Source organism: Leptonychotes weddellii, chromosome 3, assembly GCF_054177405.1.
Source record: "Leptonychotes weddellii isolate Sample4059 chromosome 3, ASM5417740v2, whole genome shotgun sequence".
Taxonomy (NCBI): Eukaryota; Metazoa; Chordata; class Mammalia; order Carnivora; family Phocidae; genus Leptonychotes; species Leptonychotes weddellii.
The window spans coordinates 23,691,985-23,717,285 of NC_138371.1; the positions used below are offsets into that span (position 1 = coordinate 23,691,985).

Here is a 25,301-nt window from a genome sequence, read left to right on the forward strand (position 1 = left end):
GAAGATAGCAGGAGGGGAAGAATGAAGGGGGGGAATCAGAGGGGGAGATGAACCATGAGAGACGATGGACTCTGAAAAATAAACTGAGGGTTCTAGAGGGGAGGGGGGTGGGAGGATGGGTTAGCCTGGTGATGGGTATTAAAGAGGGCATGTTCTGCATGGAGCACTGGGTGTTATGCACAAACAATGAATCATGGAACACTACATCAAAAACTAATGATGTAATGTATGGTGATTAACATAACAATAAAAAATTTTAAAAAGAAATCCGGCTGTCCTTTAGACTTTGAGTAATGCCAAAGTGTAAGGATAATTATCTCTGTGTAGGACTACAGGCATAGGAATAGTAATATTTAATTCCTCAATACTATTCCTAGCTAATATCTATGTTCCACCATATAATATACCATGTTTATCAGCCATATATTTAACTCCCCATAAACTCTGAACAATCTTTAATATTGTTAATTAGTTTTATCAATTTCTGTAATGTGCTTTCCAACCTGATTTCCTAGTTTGTTGGTTATTTAGAACATTTGTTCAGTTGTTCTAACACAAAACCTTTGATATTCATGGAGGGAATGCTTACCTGATGTCCTATGCCCATGAATGTTCTGAGTACCCTTTTCAAAAACACAAAACTGCTGATATTTGAACATTAAAGTTGCTGTCCTGGGTGGTTCTAAGCACTCTTTGCTTTCAGAGAGCTGACACTTCCAACAATGATGCCCAGGCTAAAGAACACTGCCTGACAGAATCTCAAGCGTAAGACTTAAAATCCACCATGAGTAGGGGTGCCTGGGTGGCTCAGTCGGTTAAGCGGCTGCCTTCAGCTCAGGTCATGATCCCAGGGTCCTGGGATCGAGCCCCACGTCAGGCTCCCTGCTCAGTGGAGAGCTTGCTTCTTCCTCTCCCTCTCCCTGCTGTTCTGCCTACTTGTGCTCTCTCTCTCTCTGTCAAATAAATAAAATCTTAAAAAAAAAAAAAATCCACCATGAGTATAGTTGCAGGTGCAAACGTAAGAATTAACACCTGCTGCCCAACACTTCAGCCAAGTGTTGAAATGATGAAAGAAAACAAATAATGAGATGACTATGTGCCTAGATTTTTAAAAATCTTCAATGTGTAAGTAAATGTTTTGCATGATGCATGCCTTAGTTGATATGCCAGGATTGCTGTGAGGTGATGAGACTTTGAATTGTGTCTTTCCCAATGTGCTGCTTAAGTTTTAATTCTCACCGTATTCACTGTAATTCAATCAGGTCATCTCTGACTAGATACTGCAGGCGAAATTACAAAAAGTGGTAAAGGTACAGAATGCATTGACAGAAACTCATCCGATAACAAATCTCAATAATTTACTGCACAGTTGGGGAGATTTAAGCTTTCAATTTAATGGGTAATGTGGAAATAGAGCATTCCCAATAAATACATCTATTTACTGATGGGTATTCAGTGGAGGCAAATATTCTGTATACATTTGCAATACCTGGCTTGTTCTGGTCAAGGTACAGGATTGTCTGTATTAATCTACAAATTCTTTTTTCTCGGCTCTAATAAGGCTAATACAAACCCAGTCCCACTTTGAAGAATTCCTGGGAAAAATCAAATGAGGTCATGGCCCATGAAAGGCTTTGAAAATTATAAAGTTCTTTGTAATATAATAATAAATATTCATTGAGATTTAACTCTGTGCCCTATTATCTTATTTAATCCTCAAAACAGTATATTGAGGTTGTTTTTAGCCTCATTTTGCAAGAAAAGAAACTGAGCCTAATAAGGTTCAGTGCTATGTCCATGATCAAAGAACTAGGTGATGGAGCTAGAATTTAACCTCTCAGCCAAATCCAGAGTCAACTGTGGTAATCATATCCTAAACCACCTCCTGTTTATAAAGAGTAAGTTGCTGTTAAGAATGCATGAAGAAGGGGTGCTTGGGTGGCTCAGTCGGCTGAGTGGCTGACTCTTGATTTCAGGTCAGGTTATAATCTCGGGAGCCTGGGATCGAGCTCTGCGAAGGGCTCCCCGCTCAGCAGGGAGTCTGCTTGAGGACTCTCTCCCTCTCTCTCTGCTCCTCCTCCCGCTTGCATTCTTTCTCTCTCTCTCAAATAAATAAATAAATCTTAAAAAAAAAAAAAAAAGAAAAGAATGCATGAAGAAGGGGCACCTGGGTGGCCCAGTTGGTTAAGTGTCCGACTCTTGATTTCAACTCAGGTCATGATCTCAGGGTTGTGAGATCAAGCCCCATGTCAGGCTCCATGCTGGGAGTGAAGCCTGCTTGGGATTCTCTCTCTCTCCCACTCTTAAAAAAAAAAAAAAAAAACCCTAATGTGTAAAGAAGCCTTTTTTTATTTTTTATTTTTTTTAAAGATTTTATTTATTTATTTGAGACAGAGAGAATGAGAGAGAGCACATGAGAGAGGGGAGGGTCAGAGGGAGAAGCAGGCTCCCTGCCGAGCAGGGAGCCCGATGCGGGACTCGATCCAGGGACTCCAGGATCATGACCTGAGCCGAAGGCAGTCGCTTAACCAACTGAGCCACCCAGGCGCCCAAGAAGCCTTTTTTTATTCTTAAGGGTGTGAGGTAGAGCGGATCTCATATCACCCTGCACAACCCTGTGTAGCCAGTGGAGGGAGTGACAGGCACACATCAGAGCAAGCTGACCTAGACTTTTGACCTTGGCAGTCCACTACTCTGTTCTCCGTAGCTCTTCCCTATCTCTGCACCTGTTGCTGAAAGGTTGAGTGTTCTCTTTTACAGCTAGAAGGTGGGAAGACCTAGAAAGACCCTTAGTCACTTTGCTCTAGCTTCCTATAAAAAGTTGTAAATGGAACATGGGTATTTTTTTTAAAAGGTTGCTACGAGAGTAGATTAGTAGTTGCCAGGGATGGAGCTAGGGGTGGGGTAAATGAGTGAAGGTGGTCAGAGGGTACAAACTTCCAGTTATAAGATAAATAGGTTCTGGAATCTAATATACAACATAATGACTATAGTTAACAATACCATATTGTATATTTTAAAGTTGCTAAGAGAGTAGATCTTAAAAGTTCTCACCACATACACACACACACACATACTTTTTTAATTTAAAAAAAATGTGACATGATGAATATATCAACTATCCTTATTGTGGTGATCATTTCACAATATCAAAATCATCACATATCAAATCACACTGTACACCTTAAATTTACACTGTTATGTCAATTATATCTCGATACAGCTGGAGAAAATAAACTATACCAAAGTATTTTTAAATGCTCTTAAATGTAATGAAACAGACAAATTTTTTAAAATAATTTTTGTGTTTTTAATTAAATATACACATACCAAAACTGACCTCCAAATTTTGCCATCAGGCTAATATTCTAACAAAGGTATGGGATCTCTATTTTGTTTACAGATAGATAGCATGATTGAAACTGGGAAGAAACATCAGCCATATATCCTTTAGAGTGATATGTAGAAATATAATACCACATGTATAATGATTAAATCTTAACCTTAACTAGCTTGAGGAAAAGAACTAGAAAAAGAACACATATCATGAATTTCTGATTAGAAGGAATGGGTGAAAATATTTATAAGTTGTCTCTAAGTTTTCTTTATGTAATTTTAAGAGTTTATCATTTTTGAGGCACCTGGGTGGCCCAGTCAAGCATCCAACTCTTGATCTCAGTTCAGGTCTTGATCTCAAGGTCTTGAGCTCAAGTCCTACATTGGGCTCTACACTAGGTGTATAGCCTACTTTAAAAAAAAAGAAAAGAAAAGAATTTGTCTTTTTTTTACCCTGGCCTTTCAATAATATGAATTAATTTTTAATACAACTATAATGTAACAAATTTCAATATGAATCCATTTGCAGTGTGAATATAACCTCAGGAGCAAATAAAAAATTATTTGAGATTACCACTAGGTATCAATATCAAGTTTCCACTCTCAAACATCTATGATGTACAAGAAGAGAACAGGTGGAATGGAGTGGGAAAGTACTAAAGGACATTCTGTAACTCTCTAAAATTATATTTTGAATTATACGTTAACTGCATAATGTCTTTGCAAAGTAAAATGCAGTTTGGAAAGGAATAGATATGTTCACCAATTAATAGTGAATAGCCCTTTTAATTGTAAAGATAATGAAATCTTTGCAAGACAAGGAGACCACAAAGTGACAGTGCCAAATTTAGACTCTTGACATTTTAATGTTGCAAATGAACCCCCTGGCAAGTTGTCTTTAGAAGACATTCCATAATTACCCAGCATTAAGCACCATCTGACTCATGGAAATTATGGAAAGGATTATATTTAGTCTGCTGATCCTACACTTTCTTCTGCTTCTCCTCATACTGAAATACTTTTTGTATGAAAATAAGATCTGCTATAGTTTGTTTCTACATCAACTTCTACAGTTTGTTTCTCACTCCAAATCAGAATTTGGAAGGCAAAAGTTGCAATATACAAGTAGTCGTGGCTTTAATTATACTAGTTAAAAATTTAAACTATATGGATGATAAGTCCTTGCTCTTCTGGTCATAAATTGATAATAGTGAGTTGAAGCCAGAGGGAAAAAATATGCCCTTAAGATAAAACCACATCTTATTCAACTGTATATTCCTCCTTTCACTGTGGCAAGTGAAGTCTTTGCACCTAGTAAGTGCCCAATGGTACATTTTCTCTAGTTTTTAAAACATCTGCTTCACTTGAATTCAGTGTTATGAAATTATATTTTAACCTCTCTTTTTCTAGATTACTTCAAAATAATGTTACTTCTTGAGTTTTTAGCACCATGCCCTTTTCCATTAAAAAAGCAAGTTGAGGTTGTTTCTACTGTCAAAAGCATGGAAAACTCATAACATTGCAGAACCATAGGAACCCTAGAAATCACACAGTATAATATTCTATATTTGAGGAAGCCATGACCCAGATAAGAGAAGTTATTTAATCAAAAGACACATGCTTTATTATCACAGAACAAAATTCTGCATACCTCAATCCCTGTCTAGTTCTCTTTCCACCATATGAAAAGACCTGAAATCTCTAAAATGGTAATGCCAATATTGATATATCCCTCTGGTCACAAGAGGAACTTTCATTCCAGATAAGTAGGAAAAAGCGGATACTTTTAATTTCTTAAAACACATACACCAAGAATTTTTCTAAGCTCCTATTTAAAAAAAAAAAAGAGGAAGGAAGGAACAAAAACACAACTTGGATTTTTAATAAATTACAAACAAACAAGTGTACAAAGTGGAGGAGGTACAACTCTTAAATCTTAAATCTATCAATTATTAACCATAAGAAAGCTAATGAAAAATCTGAAAAAGTATAGACTTAGGTCACATTTTTAAATTTTTATTAAAATTCAGGTACCTGGGTGGCTCAGTTGGTTAAGCGACTGCCTTCGGCTCAGGTCATGATCCTGGAGTCCCTGGATCGAGTCCCGCATCGGGCTCCCTGCTCGGCAGGGAGTCTGCTTCTCCCTCTGGCCCTAACCCCTCTCATGTGCTCTCTCTCATTCGCCCTCTCTCAAATAAATAAATAAAATCTTAAAAAAAAAAACCTATTTAAAAAAATTTTATGAAAATTCACTTAGGCTTCTCATTAATTCTTATAGGTGTGAATTGTATTATTTTAAATAATTCAGCGTTTGCTCTAATGTGACCAAATTCAGTTTTGACTAGTCAGTTTTCACACTTTCTGAGCACAGAATTACTCATTTCCCCTTCTGTTCAGATCAATGTATCCAGTACAGCCGTCTATTCTCTCTTATATTAGACAGGCTGGACTGGTACTGTATTCTTAATTTCTTGTTGTTCTTAATTTCTACTTTTTATAACACATTATAGTCACCAGCCTAAGTATATCCTTTGTTGAGGTAAAAAAAAAAGATGCAATGAAAAATATTTATCTCCTTTAAATGAAGTGAGTTATTCTGAGGCAGAAAACTCTTTATTTCCAAAATGGTATTTCTGCTGGCCTTTTATGGTGAGTCCTGGTAACTCTGAGATTAGAGTGAAAATTAATCATCTAAATTTTCCTTAGGTTTTGCATACATCCTGGGTCTTTAGAGGCCTCTCTGTCTGGCATTAAATTAGAGAATGTGCAGCAATGTTTTCTTGCTTGAATATTGGTTCTGGTGAGATTAACTTCTTTAACTTAGCCTTACCAGTCATTAGTCTCATTCCGTCTTGCAGGGAAGATGTTGTTTAAAGACTATAGTCTGTGTTCCTTCCTAGGGCATTTTCACCTGTATTCAACAACACGGGTCTCCCAGATCCTCCTTAATTATAGCTTTTCTTGTTATGCTAAAGCTTAACATACAGCAATTTCAGAGCCTTTTGATTAAATTCATTTTAATATTTTCCCTATAAATTAATTCCTTCTGTATACCAGAAGCTTTACCTTGTTTTTAATCAGTTAACCAAACATCATGATTACTAATAGAAAAACGCTTCTTGAAGTGAGAAGAGATCTGTAAACATTGCAATAAAAAATCCTTTTCAGTACCAGTAACAGTCAACTACTACTTACCTAAATCCAATATCAAAGAGTACATGAGTCCCAAAAGTGTGGAATATAGTTATTAGACTAACAGTCTAATACAGATATCAGGCTAAGATAGAAAAGCCCTGTTAAAAAGCAAATCAAGGGGGCGCCTGGGTGGCTCAGTCATTGGGCGGCTGCCTTCGGCTCAGGCCATGATCCCGGAGGCCTGGGATCGAGTCCCACATCGGGCTCCCTTCTCGGCGGGAGGCCTGCTTCTCCCTCTCCCACTCCTCCTGCTTGTGTTCCTGCTCTCACTGTCTCTGTCTCTGTCAAATAAATAAAATAAAATCAAAAAAAAAAAAAGCAAATCAAGGGTTGGCAAATGAGAATTCCTGATCATAAACTTTATATAAAATGTAAGGAAAGGCTCTGGAAATATAAAGGCACATATATCAATAATTCAAAATGAGCAATGAGCGTGCCTAGTATGTGCTTGGCAGTTCTAGATGCTGGGCGTGTAGCACTGGGGGGAGATCATATGAACCATCTGTAGAATGGAAGCTCTTTGAAGGAGATGATGAAGTCTCTTCCCTCAGGGAATGTAATATTCTAGAGGAGAAGCTCATGTTTGAAGGAGGAACTTACTATACATGTGTCCTAATGATTTTAATTTATTGCAAATCTGTTGAATATAGGCAAACAAGGTATTTCATAGAGATATGGGGAATAAAATATAAGAATAAGGCAGAGGCCACTCTCTAGATGGCAGGAAGAAATTGGGGTGGGCCCATGTCCAATTTGCATCATGGACAAAGGTAAATGGCTTTCAGTAATGGCCTGGGTTTTCCAGAAGTTTACAACCAGGAAGGTTAAACATCTTTCAGTTGGAAGAAAGGAGCTAAGTAAATAGAAAGAAAAGGTCCTTTCAAGAGAAGATTTTATCAGGACTTTGAATATTTAATTTCTAAGAAACAGAGATGAGAGGAGAGCATTCCAGATAGAAGAGACTTAAGTCTAATTTTTAAAACAAACCACATGATGACACAGCAAACTGAGTCCAAAATCAGCTGACATTTTGTATTTATATCATGCCTTGTTCAAAGAGCTGATTACTTCATCACTACAACACCAAGAAAGAGATGCAAGAGAAACTTTTCATCATTTGTGAATATACCAGAGATAAAGTAACATTTCCCATTTAGTCTATGAGCACAGCATTCACCTCTTTTAACTTTTAAACTATAGTTTATTCTCTAGGATGGACTACACTGTAGCCTTTTCTACTGTTGTCAGTAACTTGCTTACATGTTTACTTTGATTTTCAATAGGTACAAAAAATCTAAACTCTGATCTTCTCTGTGGTAAAGATATACAGAAAAAATAGAGTGAAATAGTTTGACAACTGCCTGTCACTTCTATTTTAATAATAGCAAACCTTTGGGCGCCTGGGTGGCTCAGTTGGTTAAGCGACTGCCTTCGGCTCAGGTCATGATCTCAGGGTCCTGGGATCGAGTCCCACATCGGGCTCCCTGCTCCTTGGGAGCCTGCTTCTCCCTCTGCCCCTCTCTCACTCTCTGTCTCTCATGAATAAATAAATAAAATCTTAAAAAAATAATAATAATAGCAAACCTTTACATAATATCCAAGTGGTTAGGAATAGCTTATTTATAGCATAAATACAACTTTTAAAATGACTTTCCAGTTTACTCCATAGATTTTATACAAATTGATATTTTATATGAATTTGAGGACACATTTTTCTACTCAAAAAAAAAAAATGAGCATTCTGTAGGGCAATTTTGATGGCTTATTTATTTGTAGTTATTAATTCTACTAAAGATATATACTAGTTCTCAATATTAATCACAGGGCAATTCAAATTTAATGACACAATACATAAATATAATTACAAGACTAAAAAGAACACAAAGAAACATGGTCTGCTCTCATGGCTTTAATTTGGGCATCAAAAATCATGAGACTCCAGGGTTGATGGAGGGAGGTAGGCAAGGGATGGGCTAAATGGGTGATGGGCGTTAAGGAGGGTACTTGTGATGAGCACTGGGTGTTACATGTAAGTGATGACTCACTAAATTTTACACCTGAAACCAATTTTAGCATATATGTTAACTAACTTGAATTTAAATAAAAACTTGAAGGAAAAAAATCATGAGATTCCAAATTACACAATTATCAAAGGTGACAAATTTCCACCTTTGTCCCTCCCTTCCATTCCCCCTAATAATTTAAAGCATTTAAATTTTTCTATTAGCTTCCATTTCTCATAAACTCTCAAAATGTTTATTTATGAAAATATGTTTTCCTGGGTAGTAGTATTTTTTAAATAATGTTTTTAATCCTCATCTTGACCCTATGAGATTTTTTTCACTACTTGTAAACTTTGGACAAAAATGATATGAAAAAAAGTGATATGCATTTAAATATTGATTTCTTCCTAAATGGCTTGAGGGAAAGCTGTAAAGTATTCATCTGTCTAGCAGGGGGAATCTTCATGCTTGACATGACCATTCCTTTAAAAACAATTGCTGAGACAGCACTCAAATCAAAATTTATCTCCAACATTCTTTACACCTATAACCTGCTTTAGGTATGTAGAACACCGATAAACATGTCTGAACTTTAGTGGACATGCTAGGACTTATCTTTCTTAGTATCACTTTTCACAGTACCGTTCTCAGAAGGGAGTTGCCCCCTATTTTCAGGTAAAATGCCATGAAAACCCATTACCAGCCAATCCCATAGACATGTTTAAAATCCTAAAGTATAAATTGGCATTCAACAGCCCCTGCTTTGGGTCTTTCTGGAGACTGAGGATGGAGGAAAATACCCACCCCTGGTGTAAGAAAGCTAAAGGAGAATGGTGAAAATGGGAGCTCCAAACCACCCCTGGCTTAGATACACTCTCTACATCTCAGAGCACAACTTGCAAAAGAGTGGTCTTTAATGAGAGGTTTCAAGAAGGGACCGCATCGTCACTTGGGTGAACCCTAAGAAACACGAAGAATGCGCATGGCCTTTTCAAGTCCTCTGAACTTTACCACAAGGGACAGAGCTCCAGAGGATGTTCCTTCTATAGTCACTGCCATTTGAAACCCCAAGCCAGTCCCATCCAAAAAATTCCATTAAATATCAAAACTTGCTGACTCGAAGTTTGCAAAGTCCATAATTCACCAAGAGAAGGGGTCAGCCTGAGTGTGAAGGAAATTCTAAGCTCCTCTGCACTTGAACAAGTAAGAAGCTTCTTAAAGGAAGAGGCTCCAAGAGACCGTCTCAGGGATAAATACCATAAAAGTACTGACAGACTTCGGTCTCATTATGGCTGTCCACTCCTAGGTTCTGGTTGCCTAAAAATAGCCCTCAGGGTACAGAGCCCTCCTTCCCTTTGCCCTAAGAAAGCTAAAGAACCCTCCAAAGGGAGTGGCCATGTGTCTCTGAAACCTGATGCTAGCTGTGAGGTCACAGCTTCCCCAGCAATAAAAGGCAGCCTCAGGGAAGGAGGCCCCACTCAGGGACTGGAGCGGCCCTCAACTCACTCTTCAGCTTTGCCACTGTTCCGCAGCCCAGAGGCTCTGCCATGGTGGGTCCTAGGAGAAAACGGTTTTTCCTTTATAGGAGGATATGAATCGTGCATATGACCTTTTTGAGTAGAAAGGCAGACAAGGAACAGAATTGAGGGGAGAACATATTCGGTGTAAGTCTATAGAACCTGCTTTTGCTTTTGGTTGAGGTGGGGTGAGGATAGAAGAGATTAATTCAAGCTATTATGTTAACTGAAAAAAATACATCTTACTCCCCAAAGCAGTACTTTATGCTTCACTAACTTTTGCTATATCACATTTATTCTATCTAACCGGGGGGGGGGGCGGGGCGGGGAGCAGAAACTGCTAGTATAGCAAAATATTATACCTTTAAAAACTGTCTGATGAAGATAACTAAAATTAAGTAAACTACTTGTGACACATTGAGCAAAAAGCTACTAGTTAAATAGAAGAAAGAATTAAGGAGATCTTTTTAATGCAGTGTATCTGTATTTCTGAATGCAGGGTATCTGTATTAGACATATCTTAAATACATCACAGGCTAGTATATTATTCCAGGAAGTTATTTGACTTAGCATTTGTTAAATCATTGATTCATTGATGAAGATACAGAGAGATGTTCCCTAACTATCTTTCGCAATAGCTTATTTTTCCTAGTTTCGAAAGTATCCTAAGGCAACCTTCTTATTCTATGACACCTACATGTCTTCTTAAAAATCTCAGAACAGCGAGCACTCATCCTTCTGTCAATGCATTTGAAAGAGTACTAGTTGTTTCTTTCTTTCTCCCTCTCTCCCGCCACTGCAGTCCTTCAGCGCTGACCAGATTGCTGGTAAGTGAATTGAGCTTCTCTACTCCACACGTAGGCAGAGCACTGCCTCGTTTCTGAAATATCCCTTATCTCTAAGGCATGTTTCTGCATGGCTCAACCTGTTAGTGTCCAAGCTAAGCCTGAACTCTGAAAAGTTGGCTTACTTTTGGAACTTACTTTGATGATTACTCAGGGAATGAGCCTGGATACACTTAAAAATCAGGATATTTTTGTTTGGTTAAAATATTCTTTGTGGTTAATTTCTTTCTAACAGATCGAGTTCTCTAAGGAACAGCAGGATGGTAAGTTTAAAAGATACAGTTGTTAATATGTGCACACTCATAAAGGCGGCATGTGAGAAAACCGACTCCCTCGGGATGAGATTAGCTCTTCCCAATCATCCCCACTGGTGTTGCCACTCTAAATATAAATGCTCTCAATCACTCTAAGTTTTCTCAACGTGAACCCCCTGCTTATAATCAGTAATCAAAGGTTTAAGCAAACAAAAGACAGATACCATAAAATAGGTCCTTATATTCACTGATTTCTACATAAAACCATTTTGATACAGTAGGCAATACCATATATATTACCCCAAAAAAGGCTGGAGATTTTGAATGGCTAATCTGTTCATCAAATCCCTAAAGAGAGATTGGCAGGTCTGAATTGTTCAATCTAGAACTGTGAAACTGCCCAATTCCCAGACCTACATAATTTCAATGGGCATGAGTTGAGAGAAGCAGGTGAAGTGGATATAGAATAAAAGTAAATTCAGAGACAAAGAAGGAGGAGTAACTTATCATATAACTGCAAGGAACATTAGACATCTCCGGGTCTGTCTTTAGAAATACAAGACAGTCTCTCAAAGAGCTGATAGGACTTGCTCAAGGACCCAAAGTATTAGTAACAGGATCAAAATCTGGTATTACTTTAAACTAATTAAAAAATTCATAAAAACAGTTACTAACCAGAAGACTTCAAACTCTTCAGATTCAAGAGAATCTGAGCAGTTTCCCTAACACTTCCACTTTTTCTCCTTCGGGCCTTTGGATCCAAGAGATCCCATGCCCCACAAGACGTGTTTGTTCTCTAGAAGTACAGGGGAGAATGCTTTATGGAGTGAAAGTGGCCTAAGTTCAAAGAAACGGATACAGAAGTACATCTATAGAAGGGAGAGGAAGAAAAAATTTGTTGAATGATAGCATATAAATTAGGATATTGGTCATAAAAATTAGTATGTATATGTTATGATATGTAATATATAAATAATTATAATTATAGGTGTTTAATAAGTACCTATGCAAATACTCGGTTCTCTACCTAAAAAATTCCACATTTTCAGTCTGTTTCAATATCTAAAATATTCATGTTTGGACATCAATTAAGAAAAAAAGAAGCATATTTGCTGTAGTAGAAACTTACATGTATCTACATCATGGCTGATGGTCTCATGACAAGAGATTAGGTGATTTGATGGCTCAGAACTCAAGAGCATTTGAAATTATACTACAAAGGACTGGTTGTTTTTATTATTGAAAACAGTGGTAACTCTAATTTGTTTGACTCTTAATGCATTTTTAACTAGTGATGCTGCTACATTATTAGCTACTGCAACCCAGTCCTCTTAAAAATCTCATTTACAGTGTCATTTTGACCAGATTCTGGTGGGACAAAGCAACAGAAGACTTAAAAACCCCTGCAGGGACAGAAGGACTTACTGTTGACCATTAAACCTATAACTACATACATGAACTAGGTTTTAGGTATAGAGGTTCAGGAAATGTTGGTGTGGTGGACTGGTTTTCTCTTGCCAGGAAAAAAAATGGAAGCATTTGAAATTTAAATGGAAACACAATGCTTTCAAAAATGAATGAAAACTTCCTTCGTTTCCTTCCTTGTTCAGTGATTAAAGAGTTTTGGTCATGGCTGCTCTATTTGAAGGTATCACAGGTTGCAAGGAAAGAAGAAGAAAAAAAAAAACAAAATTATTCACATTCTAAAGGTCTACGTCCTGTGCTGTCCAGTAGAGTTGCCACTTGGCCACATGTGGCTATTTAAACTTAAATTTTAATTAATTAAAATAAATACATTTAAAAATCTATTTTCTCAGTTGCACTAGTCATATTTCAGCACTCAGGGGCCACAGGTGGTTTTTTGGGCAGCCCAAAAATAGAACATTTTGATTGTCATAAAAAGGTCTAGAACAGTGTTGGTCTAGCCCAGGGGCTGTCAATTTTTTTTCGTAAAGGGCCAAATTGTCAGTATGTTAGGGTTTATTGGGAGTACAGTCTCTGTGAAAACAACTCAACTCCATCGCTGAGGTTTAAAAACAGTCATAAACAATACATAAATGTATTATTGGCTGTATTCCAATCTTGCTTTATTTTACAAAAAGAGGTGCCCAGCCTGTAGGCAGTAGTTTGCTAATCCATTATTCTAGACTCAAGAGAATAAATCTTAAAAATCTGAGATAGGAAGAGCAGTATCTTTCTGTCCTAGGCGTTTAAATCAACAAAGGGTTAATGCCAGAGAGATTCTATTACAGCCCATAAAATCCTATCTCTGTATCAGCATGGGACCAGGGTAATAGTGAGCCCTCTGAGCAATCTGCATGAAAGCCTGGAGCCAATAACAAGAATAGTTCAGTTTCACAGGTCCCTTAGAAAGACAAAAAATAATATTTGACTAATGACCCCACTGTGCCTATAGCATGCTTTTTAGTTTAGGGGAATGATCTGTTACAGTCAAATTGCACGGAATCTGAAGGGGAAATTTTAGCAAACAGTAGCGACACGATCTATAGTTGATTGTGAATATAATGTCTGGTGCAACCTTAGATCAGGGGATGGACGGATGATAAAATAGGGTACTTTGCTGAGTAATCTATCTAGATGGCATCTTTTGATCTGAGGTCACTAATGGCCCAAATACACTTCTTTCAGCTCTACCAGTTCCTTCACAAATGGTTTTTTGAGTGTTGCTAGGATTAACTCCAACAAGTTGCCATCAGTACTTTTGGGTTCCCCAGAAAATTTAATTATATTATGTTTAGAAGTTTCAGTTAAAATGTCATTTCTGGCCCCTTAATCCATAGTACTACCCTTTTCTGTTTTTTTGATATACACTTCTTAATTCTGAAAGGCCAAAATAGCTCCACCAACAGAGAATGACAAAATTTAGGGAAAGTTAGCAATAGAGTGATTGTGATAAAAATAGACAACACTTTAAAAATATGTATTTACATGTACACACATGTAAGTACAAATTGACCTAGAAAAATCTGAATAAAATTGGTGGAGTCTACCAATGTGAACATTCTGGTTGTGATAGTATACTATAACTTTGCAAAATGTTACTACTGGGGGAAACTAGACAGAGTATTTAAGAGATCTCTCTGTATTTTTTCTTAAAATTACCTGTGAACTTACAATTATCTACACAAAATTTTAATTAAAAATGTATACTTAAAATCTAAAGCTAATATAGCAACATGTTGTCATATGTATCATCTGAAGAAGAGCAAAGTTTAAAAAGATTATCATAGTGATAGATCCAAACAAATATTTCTCCTTCCAAACTGATTATACTAGGAGCCAATTAAAGTCATACACTGGTTAAATGACACTCTAGACCTTAAAGGTTTGTTTCACCTTTCTAATTTTTTTTCCTGAAAAACGAAGTTGCTCCTGAAGATAACTAGTCAAGGGGAGAGTCTAGGAAATTTGTGCTTCAAGAGGAGGTTTTTCTAAATAATTTGAGAAATCTGGATTAACCTCATGTAACACATCCCTGATTGAAAATTTGTTTTCTTGAAATTTTATTAACTTTCTTAATTATGAGGAGTTCTTAAGATTTCTCAAGACCTCAGAATTTCTTAACCCAGTCCTGCTTCCCAGGCAGATGAAGGAAATATGAATAAATATGACAAGGAGCTTCAATTTCCATATCTGATTAATAATAATATATGATTCGAAGTTGGAAGTGCTGTTTTAAAGCAGTCCAAAAAAGAAATGTCAAAAAGGATTGCCAATGGCAGTTTGAGCTAGGAAAAGGGAGAGTCCAAGGATAACTTAAGTGGTCACAGAAGTTGAGAAACAGAGGAGAGTGTGAACTGGATTCTTGATGGTAGATTGGAGATTTGTAAGTGGTTACAAAAGTTGAAAAACAGAGGAGAGAGTGAACTGGATCCTTGATGAAGGTAGGGGTAATTTATAGTTCTGAAGGAGAAAAAAAGCACCCTAATGCTTCTTGCTTCTTGCAGAATTCAAGGAGGCGTTCCTCCTGTTTGATAGAACGGGTGAATCTAAGATCACCTTAAACCAGGTCGGTGATGTCCTTCGAGCTCTGGGCACAAATCCCACCAATGCGGAAGTCAAGAAGGTGCTGGGAAACCCCAGCAATGAAGGTAACCAAGCAGCTGGGAAGCAAGCTCGCACACGCACATGAAAGAGAGAGACAGAGAGAGAGACAGAGAGAGAGAGCACGCGCGCATGTATGTAAGAGAAAGAGAAATTTATTGAGAAATAAGATCCACAGAATAGAGTTTAATTTGCTCTTGATGGTAAGTGTGCCTCTTGGCTGTCTAGAATCTCAGTTTTTTCCTCATAAAATAAGTTAACCTTCCTTTGAGAATTTGTAAGCATGATAAAATTTCATGCTAATGAAATAATACCTAAAGCTAACATTGTCATCATCATCATCCTACCTAAGGTTCATAATTTAAAGATTAATGAATGAAATAATATCCAAATCTGCACATTTTTCTCAAAACTTCAAAGGCAAAAACACATTTTGACAAAAATGTTAAATATGGCTAAAACACAATATACTTTGTAAGCAACTCAGTAGCAACTCACTGACAAAAGCTGTGGAAACAAAATCTCAATGCTCTCAGGAGGTTGAAAATACCTGCTGACTTTGCCCAGTGCTCAGTCTGTGACCATCTGAAAATTAACTCAGCTCTCCTAATTAAGAATCAACAGAATGTCACTGTAATAAGAGTATTTTCTATTTCCAAAGAACTACAAGAAGACTTAAAAATCTAAGCCCAAACCTATAAACCCCTCAAGCAAATCCTGCGACAAAAGACTGAGATATGTAAGTGGCACCATCGTGGAAGTCATTTGCTCGATACAGTAATCCAATTATTAGTCTGGAACAAGAAAAAATTTTTCTGATCCCAGTGGTTCATGGCAAAGGGTAATAGTCTATTGGAGAATACCACCCTGAACAAAAGACATGAGACAACAATGAAATTTTTTCAAGTAGATATTTGGGCTGTTTATCTTTGCCATGAGGGGAAAAAAAGAGGGGAAAGCAAAAAGCAAATAATCTAATTTTTCTCTTGATAACTGAAAAGACTATTCTCCTTTGTTACCAAAGTGGGAAGGAGTGGATTTGATTTCAAGCAAACCTTGTTACTTGTTTCAAGTAAAACATCGTAGTTCTTACAGGATAGAGTTTTGATGATCAGAGATAATATGTATTTAATTCATTCACTTAAAAACATTTCATTGACAATGTACTAAGTACCAGAGGAACAGGATGGGCTTGATTCTACCTCTAAATCAGTCTCCTGGAATTTTTCTCAAACTTCATTTTCTTTAGAGGAAAATGTCCAGGTAAATCATGCAAAAGGTAGCTGAGAGCATGAGATAAAGTGAGAGAACAACAGCTAGATCTTATTCTGTAGGTGTCACTTTCTAACTTACCAAAACATCCATCTTCTTTAGAATTATTAGGTAAATATTCATTTATTCAGTGTTCAAGTTTGATCTTTTTAATATTATTCCATTTTTATTCTATGAGGAAAGACTAGTAAAAGGGAATTTTAATTTTAGGGTTACTTAACTTTATCCATTCACATCCATCTGGATAGTCTCTTTGATACTTTTGTTGTGAATGCAATTTACCTTACCATACTGAAGAAAACCTTACCATCCCCAGACCTCTAAACTGCAAAGAAGTCAGGAGATCACAAGGAATTTGACATACACACTCTCTTCATAGGCTTCTTTTTAAAGTTACTTAAAATTTAAGGAAACTGAAAGCTCTACAAAAGCTCAGGACAAAGGAGGCATATATTTTAAGTTAAGTTTTACTGTATTTATATGCTAATGGGTTTGTTGTATCAGTATATTTTTTGCATTGCTTCTCTGGTATTTATAGAAAATATTAAATTGACCATACTAATAAAAAGTAGCTAACAATTATTCAGCACTCAGTTTATCCCAGGTATTATAATATATTTTGCAGGTATTATCTCATTTAGTGCTCACACTAACACTATGAGGAATCTCTATTTTACAGGTGAAAAAGTTGAGGTACAAAAGGATGAAGAAAGTTGCCCATGATCACATAGTTGTAAATGGTGGATTGGGGATAAAAGCTTAAGCACGAGGACTCCAGAGCTCATGTTATTATCTATTACCAATTTTTTGTCATCAGCAATTTACCAACTGAAATTTAAGCTATATGAAGATATTTTAGATCTTCTGGAATGAACTCTCAAGTTTAATTTGTGATTTAGAAATGACATTTTATGGTAGCTAATAACTCTCTCAATTGCAATTTCTTCCAGAGATGAATGCCAAGAAAATTGAGTTTGAACAATTTCTGCCCATGATGCAAGCTATTTCCAACAACAAGGACCAGGGCACTTATGAAGACTTTGTTGAGGGTCTGCGTGTCTTTGACAAGGAGGGCAATGGCACAGTCATGGGTGCTGAACTCCGCCATGTTTTAGCCACATTGGGTAAGGAAAATTTATTTCAATGGACTTAATAGGACAGAATATATAGGAAAGAGCATGATTAGGGGGATCAAGTTCTAACAAAACAGGTAGGGGGTAAAGCTAAAAGAGGAAAAAGAACAGTCAAAAATTAATGACCATTTCCACTGGCCTCAGTGTCAACGAGTTTGTCTGGGGGAAATGGTAACTTAAGTTACTAGTAATAAATAAGTAAAGTAAAACATCGTAGTTCTTACAGGATAGAGTTTTGATGATCAGAGATAATATGTATTTAATTCATTCACTTAAAAACATTTCATTGACAATGTACTAAGTACCAGAGGAACAGGATGGGCTTGATTTCTGTCCTCCAAGAGCTTAATCATAGTCTCCAGAAACCCAAAACTGATCACTTATGATGGAATTTAGAAAATATCCCCTGGCCTTCTTTCTGAGCAAAGAGTTTTTGTTTCATCAGGTGAAAAAATGAAAGAGGAGGAAGTGGAAGCCCTGATGGCGGGTCAGGAAGACTCCAATGGCTGCATCAACTATGAAGGTACCATCTCATGTGCTTGGTGCTCACAGCAACTCTTAATGGATTGCATTGTTGATGGACTCCTTGTGAGCTTAAAATGACTTTTTTGTCTTTGCTTCTCTCATTGAACATACTCATGTTTTTTTTTTTATTATTATCAATCAATTATACAATAACTCTAAGAGTCTGACTGTATACCTAAGATTTTTATTCCAGTGGGCTTTGACATGCCTATGCATTGTGATACAGCTTACAATGTGTTTTCACGTGTATTTTTTTCTTTCTAGATCTTTATAAAATCTCTGTAAGATAGACAGGGTTTGTGTCAGAATGAAGTGTAATAGAATATGAAAGTTGGAGAGATCTCAAAATCCTTTACAGCAAGCAATTATGAAAATGAGGAAGCTGAGGGCCAAAGAGGTCTAGTTACTGCATGAAGATCACATCATAAATGGAAGGGCCGGCGCTAAAATTTCGTTCTTCTTCTTGTCTGGTGTTTTTGCTTAAATCAAAGTCATCTCATGGCCAACTATCTATGTCCTGCTACCAATTTACAGCAGCTTCACCTAGGGGGTCTGAAAAACAACACACCCCACAAAATAAAGATGCAAAATAAAATTACATGATATAATCTGTAAATTTGAAAATTTCCAGTAAAATTGAGAAACTTATCTATCCTCCCAAAAAGACTAACCTGGCCACTTTTCAACAAAGCTATGCTGATAGCTTTGATGTAAATGTAGACTTATGAAGTCTAATGACTGGGGAAAAAGTAAGAAAAGCAGAGAGAAGAGAGGGAAGGAAAGGAGGGAGGGGGAAAGAAGAGGAGAGGAGAGGACAGAAGAAAAGGAAAGCAGTCAGCCAAGCACATCGTCACTGACAATCTTGATTAAACTTTACTTTTTTCCCATAAACGTTTTACATTTGGTTATTGCCATAAATACATTACATAAAAGAAGAATCATTTAATAAATATTGTTTGGACAAGTGAAGAGTCATCTAGAAAATAAAGTCATATCTGGATCTCATACCAGAATAAATTTCAAACGGTTCAAAAATTTAAATGTAAGAGCTGAAAGCATAAAAGCCATGGACAAATTATTTTATAACTTTGAGAGTGGGAAGGTGTTTGTAATGCTGATAAAAACCCAGAAGCATTACAAGTTTTGATAAATGCAACCACATAATTTTTTTTAAACTCCATATGGCAAAAGCCACCAGAAGCAAAGTCAAAAGACAAATAGCAAACCATAAAAAAAGTAATCAGTATCAGCAAAAGCTCATTTTCCTAATTAAAACAAAAACTACTGCAAATTAATAAAAAGACTACAACCCAATAGAAAAATTAACAAGTACATAAACAATTCGCAGAAAAAGAAATAAAAACTATCTATCAATATAATATGCTAAACTTCACTACTAATAAAAGAAATGCAGATTAACACTACATGGAGATACCATTTTTCAATAAGATGATTGCCAAAGATTAAAAGACAACACTTTGGGTTGAGGAGAGTGTGTGAAAACAGGTAATCTCATGCATTCCTGTTGGGAATGTCAATCAATAAAACCCCGATACAGTGAGGTAGTATTAATAATCCTAACAAATCTACATCATGGGATGTGGTTTTTAGATATACTTGCACTCAAGTGAAATGAGTGATACGTGGTTATTCATTACCGTGTTGTTGGTAAATATTTGAACAACTTAATGTCCACCAATACAGGATGTATCAACGAGATTCTGGTATATCTACAGAATGAAATTCCCTACAGTGCCCCCAAAATAATGATACTCTTGTTTACGGTCATTCAGTGAGAAAAGCAAATGCAAAAGAGTGTGTAGAGTATGCCACCATTGGGGTGAAAGAGAGTTTTAGAAACAGATATTTGTATTTTCTTATACATGTATAATAGCTCCACCAACTTTTCTGTAAAGAGAAACTAGGTAGATGGGAGACAGTGGTGAGGAACAGTCTGTTTTTGTTATAAGCTCTTTTATACTCTAAAGAAAACTTTTAACCATGTGAATGTACCACTTCTTCCCAAAAAAATGAAATTTACAAAGTCAGGAGAAAAGCCATGAATCCAGGATGAAGAATTGTGGACTGCACCGAGCTTAAAACAATAAATGCTCCTATTATCGCTGAGAAAAATTAAGATTGAACTTACTTGCTAAATCTCTCTTTCATTAAACTTGATGGTCTTCTAACTTAAACTGTCTATATTATGCCCACAGCTTTTGTCAAACATATCATGTCCAATTAAATGGAGCTCTCAAGGTAAATATTTTGCTTTTTATTATATAAGGCTTTCTTGATATTGTGTTTTTAGAAAATTCAACAGCTTCACTTTATGTGCTGTAAACATAATTAGTATTAGTTCTTAGTTAAGATTTATTTATATTAACCAGAAAATATCAACTCTTTTCAACCCATCTCAACTCCTGAAGTGGGTTACTTGGAAATAGACCATTTTTGGGGGGTGCCTGAGTGGCTCAGTTGTTAAGTGTCTGCCTTCAGCTCAGGTCATGATCCCAGGGTCCTGGGATCGAGCCCCTCATCAGGCTCCATACTCAGCAAGGAGCCTGCTGCTCCCCCTGCCTGTGCACTCTCTCTATCTCTCTCTTGCTGTCTCTCAAGAAATAAATAAAATCTTTAAAAAAAAAAAAGGAAATAGAGCATTTTGTATAAGTGTAGAAGCAAAAATTTCTGAGATGTTTGCTGCCCTCTGTAAACCTTAGCTTTGATTGTACTGTAATTATGCAGTGGAGATTCAACAAGCCAGGGACTAGTTAATGAATTTAGCTGGAACATCACACTAATAAAAGTATGAGCCTAAGTTCTTTGACTAATTGATACAGTTTTTAACAATTACTGCTCTAGAAAACCAGGTTATCATAGTTCAAAGTTAAGCACTTGCAACTAGATTATTACAAGTAGGAAATGGCTTACTTTCGAAGTGCTGTTCATTCTATGCTTTTTCTTCTTTTGTACTTCACATTATTTCCTCCCCAGCTTTCTTTCCGAAAAGATGCAGTCAACATTTAACTCAGTTTCCCTTTTCCTTTCCAAATCAAGATTGTTTATGAAGACTGGCTGGAAACTTCTTGCAATAACACCCATGACTTACTGTCCGGACCTGCTTACCATCATTCAGACAACAAAACAACATGGACTGTTCTAGACTGAAGGACTCCCTGAACTTTTATATACTTCACGTTCCTCTCTGAATTGTATTCATACCACACAAATCAAGTGTCTCCTGCTCTAGACGAGAAGGATAAAATACTGACAACCTCAAATTCAAGTACCACTCTTCATTTTCCACCAGGGGTCAATGAACATCCTTAAAATACTAAATCAATAAATAATTTTGGTCAGTCTGGAATGTTCCAGTTGCGTTGTGTTTTTTATCTTCTTGCTTAGGGAAAGTAATTTTTAAATTTTCAATTATTTGTTACTGTACAGAATATGGATGAATTGTAAAATTTTAAAGAATAAGTCACTGCAGTCTACATAGCAATAACATACTGAATCATCATCATCATCATCATGTTACTGAAAAAGTGAGAGAACTGAGGAAATTCAGATAGGATCAGAGACACCTTCATATAACCTATCCAGGTAATTTAAGGTTAAAGCAGATTTTCTCAGTTTTGTGTAAATCATCATATATGTGGCTTGACCTATCATTTCTAATGACAATCTGGCCTATTCATAAGAAAAAGGCCTAATAAGCTATGGCTCCTTCTCAGTGAATGTCCTCAAGGTTAAAATTTAAAGTGACCTTTCGGCGGTTCCTTTAAAAAAAAAAAAAAAAAACCTCTGCAGATAAGATTGTTACTCAGGAACTCAAGATCCTGTGCATTAATATTCTCTCTCCTGCTATGATCCCTGCTACTTTGCATGTCCACATCCCCGAATTTTGGTTCAATCTCTTAACACATGTCCTAAATGGTAATACCAATGGATAGAAAAGTTGAGTGTAAACTTACTTTGCCATCTCATAATGGTATCACGTATCACTTTTTCTTTAGAACAGAGGCAGAATTTGCAAGTTAATAGTCATCTATGCAGAAGAGAGAAAGTGATAAATAGTTCTCCCACTCTCTAAAAAGATATCCGTAACATAAAGGATTATAAAATCTCTGAAAAGTACCTGCCTGCCTATCCATTTTTGGAAGCTGAAACTTCTTCCTGATGTTGGGCACTTCAGGTCAATGTGCTCCTTCCATCTTTAGCAAAGGTCACTCAGATTCCAGTAGCCAACAGCTTCAACTTTGACATACGCTTTTGTAGCCAAGATGATGTCAAGACATCACAATCCCTCTTTTAAGGAAAATTGTTTGCCTAAGATCAGGAATTTGAAATTTCACACGGCACTGTCCAATAGAACTTGCAGTAAATGGGCGCCTGGGTGGCTCAGTTGGTTAAGCGACTGCCTTCGGCTCAGGTCATGATCCTGGAGTCCCGGGATTGAGTCCCGCATCGGGATCCCTGCTCAGCGGGGGGTCTGCTTCTCCCTCTGACCCTCTTCCCTCTCGTGCTCTCTGTCTCTCATTCTCTCTCTCAAATAAAAAAAAAAAAAAAAAGAACTTGCAGTAAAAACAGCAATGTATAAATATGTACATTGTCCTATTTGGTAACAACTAGCCACATGTAGCTGCTGAGCACTTGAAATTAAATTTTTAATTGATTTCAGTAGCTAAATGTGGCTCATGAATACCATATTGAACAGCATTAGGTTTCAGTATATATTTGTTGTCACATCAGGCGATAAAAAAATGTTTTTTTAAAAAATAATGAATGTCACTGGGTAGAGAAGTTGACTGGTATAAATAGTCCAATCATAAAAGGCTCATTTTTGTTTTGGAATACATAGCTAAATTTCCCATCATCTACACTTCTTTAACATTATTCAGTTAGAAAAATGTGATGCCTACAAGGTACTTTTTAGTCTCAAGGTTTAGCTTTAATGTTTTTCCCTCAAGACCTTATAAAACTGCTTTAACTCCCAGTGGAATAACATCTTGTACACTATCATGGGACTTAACCTTATTAAATTACCATGTGTGAAATGCCCGTAACTCAAGTAGTAGCAGATGCAAAATAGAGTAGCGGGAGGAAGAGTGACAGTAATTTTTAACATCTACACCAGCTGGCAAAAACGACAGGTGCTTAATTCCTCAGTCTTTAAAAATAACTTTCGAAAGCCCACGCTGCACAAGCAAATATATTCAAGTTTGTTTTTTTAACTACCTTCAAGTTACCTTCCTGAACAAATGTAATGTACATTTTGGGCTTCAAAGTGTATTTGAAACTTAACGCACAGGAACTTAATTTATTCTCCTCTATGAATAAAATAAACAATGATTATTAAATCGGGGAAATAAAAATTGATGTTTTAGACTTCACGGTAATATTTCTCAAGAAACATTATATTAAAAAGAACACTTAGTATATCTTCTTCTAACTATATTTATGTGTCTCTTTCCATACTGGCAAATAGAACTTAACAGAATGGAGAAAGAATATCTTCCTTAAAATTCTAAGTCCAGTGAAGACAATTAATCTATAGATTTATTTAGCAAACCATGCTATACCCTAAAAGAAAAGAGGAGATTAATCAGCAAGTATCTGGAGTCCAGACTAAAGAGTTATGCTCCTCTAAATTACCAAGATAACTGAAACTAAAGAAGAACAAAATGATAGAGTAATTCAGGCAACGATCTCAATTTTACAGTGTGATGAGTAAGCCCCAGGCACACAGAGATGGACTTGCTGAGAAGTGACAAAGCTCAGACTTTTCAGGGATAGATCTTGAGGTTGCCCAGAACTACTCAAAAAAATAGTAGAAATACTCCTCATCTTCTTGAACTTTTAAAAAACAACAGCACTAAATTCCTTTGTCAGTAATCACATAGGTGGCAAAGAGAAATTCCGGTAGCAGATAAGTTGGGCTTTTCTTTCTATCCTCAAAAAGACAAAGATTATCCTTTCCTATTGTCTTCCTCCAACCCGTGAAGGAGAAAATCAACTCCTCTCATAATATTCATCGTGTAAGGTGACAATAAGTATAACGCTATTAGAGCAGTAGTCAATAATCAATAATGCCTGGTGGTACAATAAAATAAAGTGAATTTAAAAGTGAAAAGCAAAACATATTTGGGGAAAATATTTTTAGACTTAAAAAATATATATTAAAGACTTCACCCATAACTTGTATAAAAATGTACTTAACAGTAATCCTTTGATGACAACTGATGAGGTTCATTTGAACTATACTTCAGCAGCAGAAATTCCAAAGAGCAAACATGGACTTACCCCTGCTTACTTTTCACCCTCATCAGTTAGATGTTCTTAGGAAGAATTCAAGCATGCCATAAAGGACAGGTGCTTTAGAGTCAAGGCTTAGGTGTGAACCCTACCATGACTACTTCTAAAGCAGCAATAGCTGTGTGACCATGGGGCAATTACTTAACCTTAGCAAGTCTCAAGTTTGTCTTCCACAAAATGTCTTTTTTTTAATTTATTTTTTATTGAAATATAATTGACAGTATGGAGGTTCCTCAAAAAGTTGAAAATAGAGCTACCCTACAACCCAGCAATTACACTACTGGGTATTTACCCCAAAGATACAAATGTAGTGATCCGAAGGGGTATGTGCACCCCAATGTTTATAGTAGCAATGTCCACAATAGCCAAACTATGGAAAGAGCCCAGATGTCCATCGACAGATGAATGGATAAAGAAGATGTGGTGTGTATATATACAATGGAATATTATGCAGCCATCAAAAAAAAAAGAAATCTTGCGAGTTGCAATGACGTGGTTGGAACTAGAGGGTATTATGCTAAGTGAAATTAGTCAATCAGAGAAAGACAAGTATCATATGACCTCACTGATATGTGGAATTTGAGAAACAAGACAGTGGATCATAGGGGAAGGGAGGGAAAAATGAAACAAGATGAAACTTGAGAAGGAGACAAACCATAAGAGACTTAATCTCAGGAAACAAACAGGGTTGCTGGGGTGGTGGGGGATGGGAGGGATGGGGTGGCTGGGTGATGGACACTGGGGAGGGTATATGGTGTGGTAAGCGCTGTGAATTGTGTAAGACTGATGAATCACAGACCTGTACCCCTGAAACAAATAATACATCATATGTTAATAAAAA

General features: G+C 36.6%; 1 protein-coding gene and 1 long non-coding RNA gene across 5 annotated transcripts in view; one reads left to right on the forward strand and one right to left on the reverse strand.

Annotated features, from left to right (window-relative positions):
• MYL1 (myosin light chain 1) overlaps positions 1–21,512 on the forward strand; it is a 25,029-nt gene extending 3,517 nt beyond the window's left edge. Inside the window, exons 1-7 of one of the 3 annotated variants that reach the window (XM_081813720.1) lie at positions 10,001–10,084; positions 10,854–10,878; positions 15,119–15,262; positions 17,438–17,611; positions 18,066–18,143; positions 20,362–20,404; positions 21,202–21,512. In XM_081813720.1, the coding sequence (XP_081669846.1) occupies positions 10,082–10,084; positions 10,854–10,878; positions 15,119–15,262; positions 17,438–17,611; positions 18,066–18,143; positions 20,362–20,390 (453 nt within the window). In that variant the 5' untranslated portion in view covers positions 10,001–10,081 and the 3' untranslated portion in view covers positions 20,391–20,404; positions 21,202–21,512. Of the gene's footprint in view, positions 1–10,000; positions 10,085–10,853; positions 10,879–11,131; positions 11,160–15,118; positions 15,263–17,437; positions 17,612–18,065; positions 18,144–20,361; positions 20,405–21,201 lie in introns of those variants that run through there. The other 2 variants (XM_081813719.1, XM_081813718.1) reach the window with 2 other exon arrangements.
• LOC145720473 (uncharacterized) overlaps positions 1–25,301 on the reverse strand; it is a 122,829-nt gene that overhangs the window by 45,114 nt on the left and 52,414 nt on the right. For both annotated transcript variants that reach the window (XR_014143401.1, XR_014143402.1), the window contains one exon: positions 6,532–6,812. This is a non-coding gene — a long non-coding RNA (uncharacterized LOC145720473). The remainder of the gene's footprint in view (positions 1–6,531; positions 6,813–25,301) is intronic.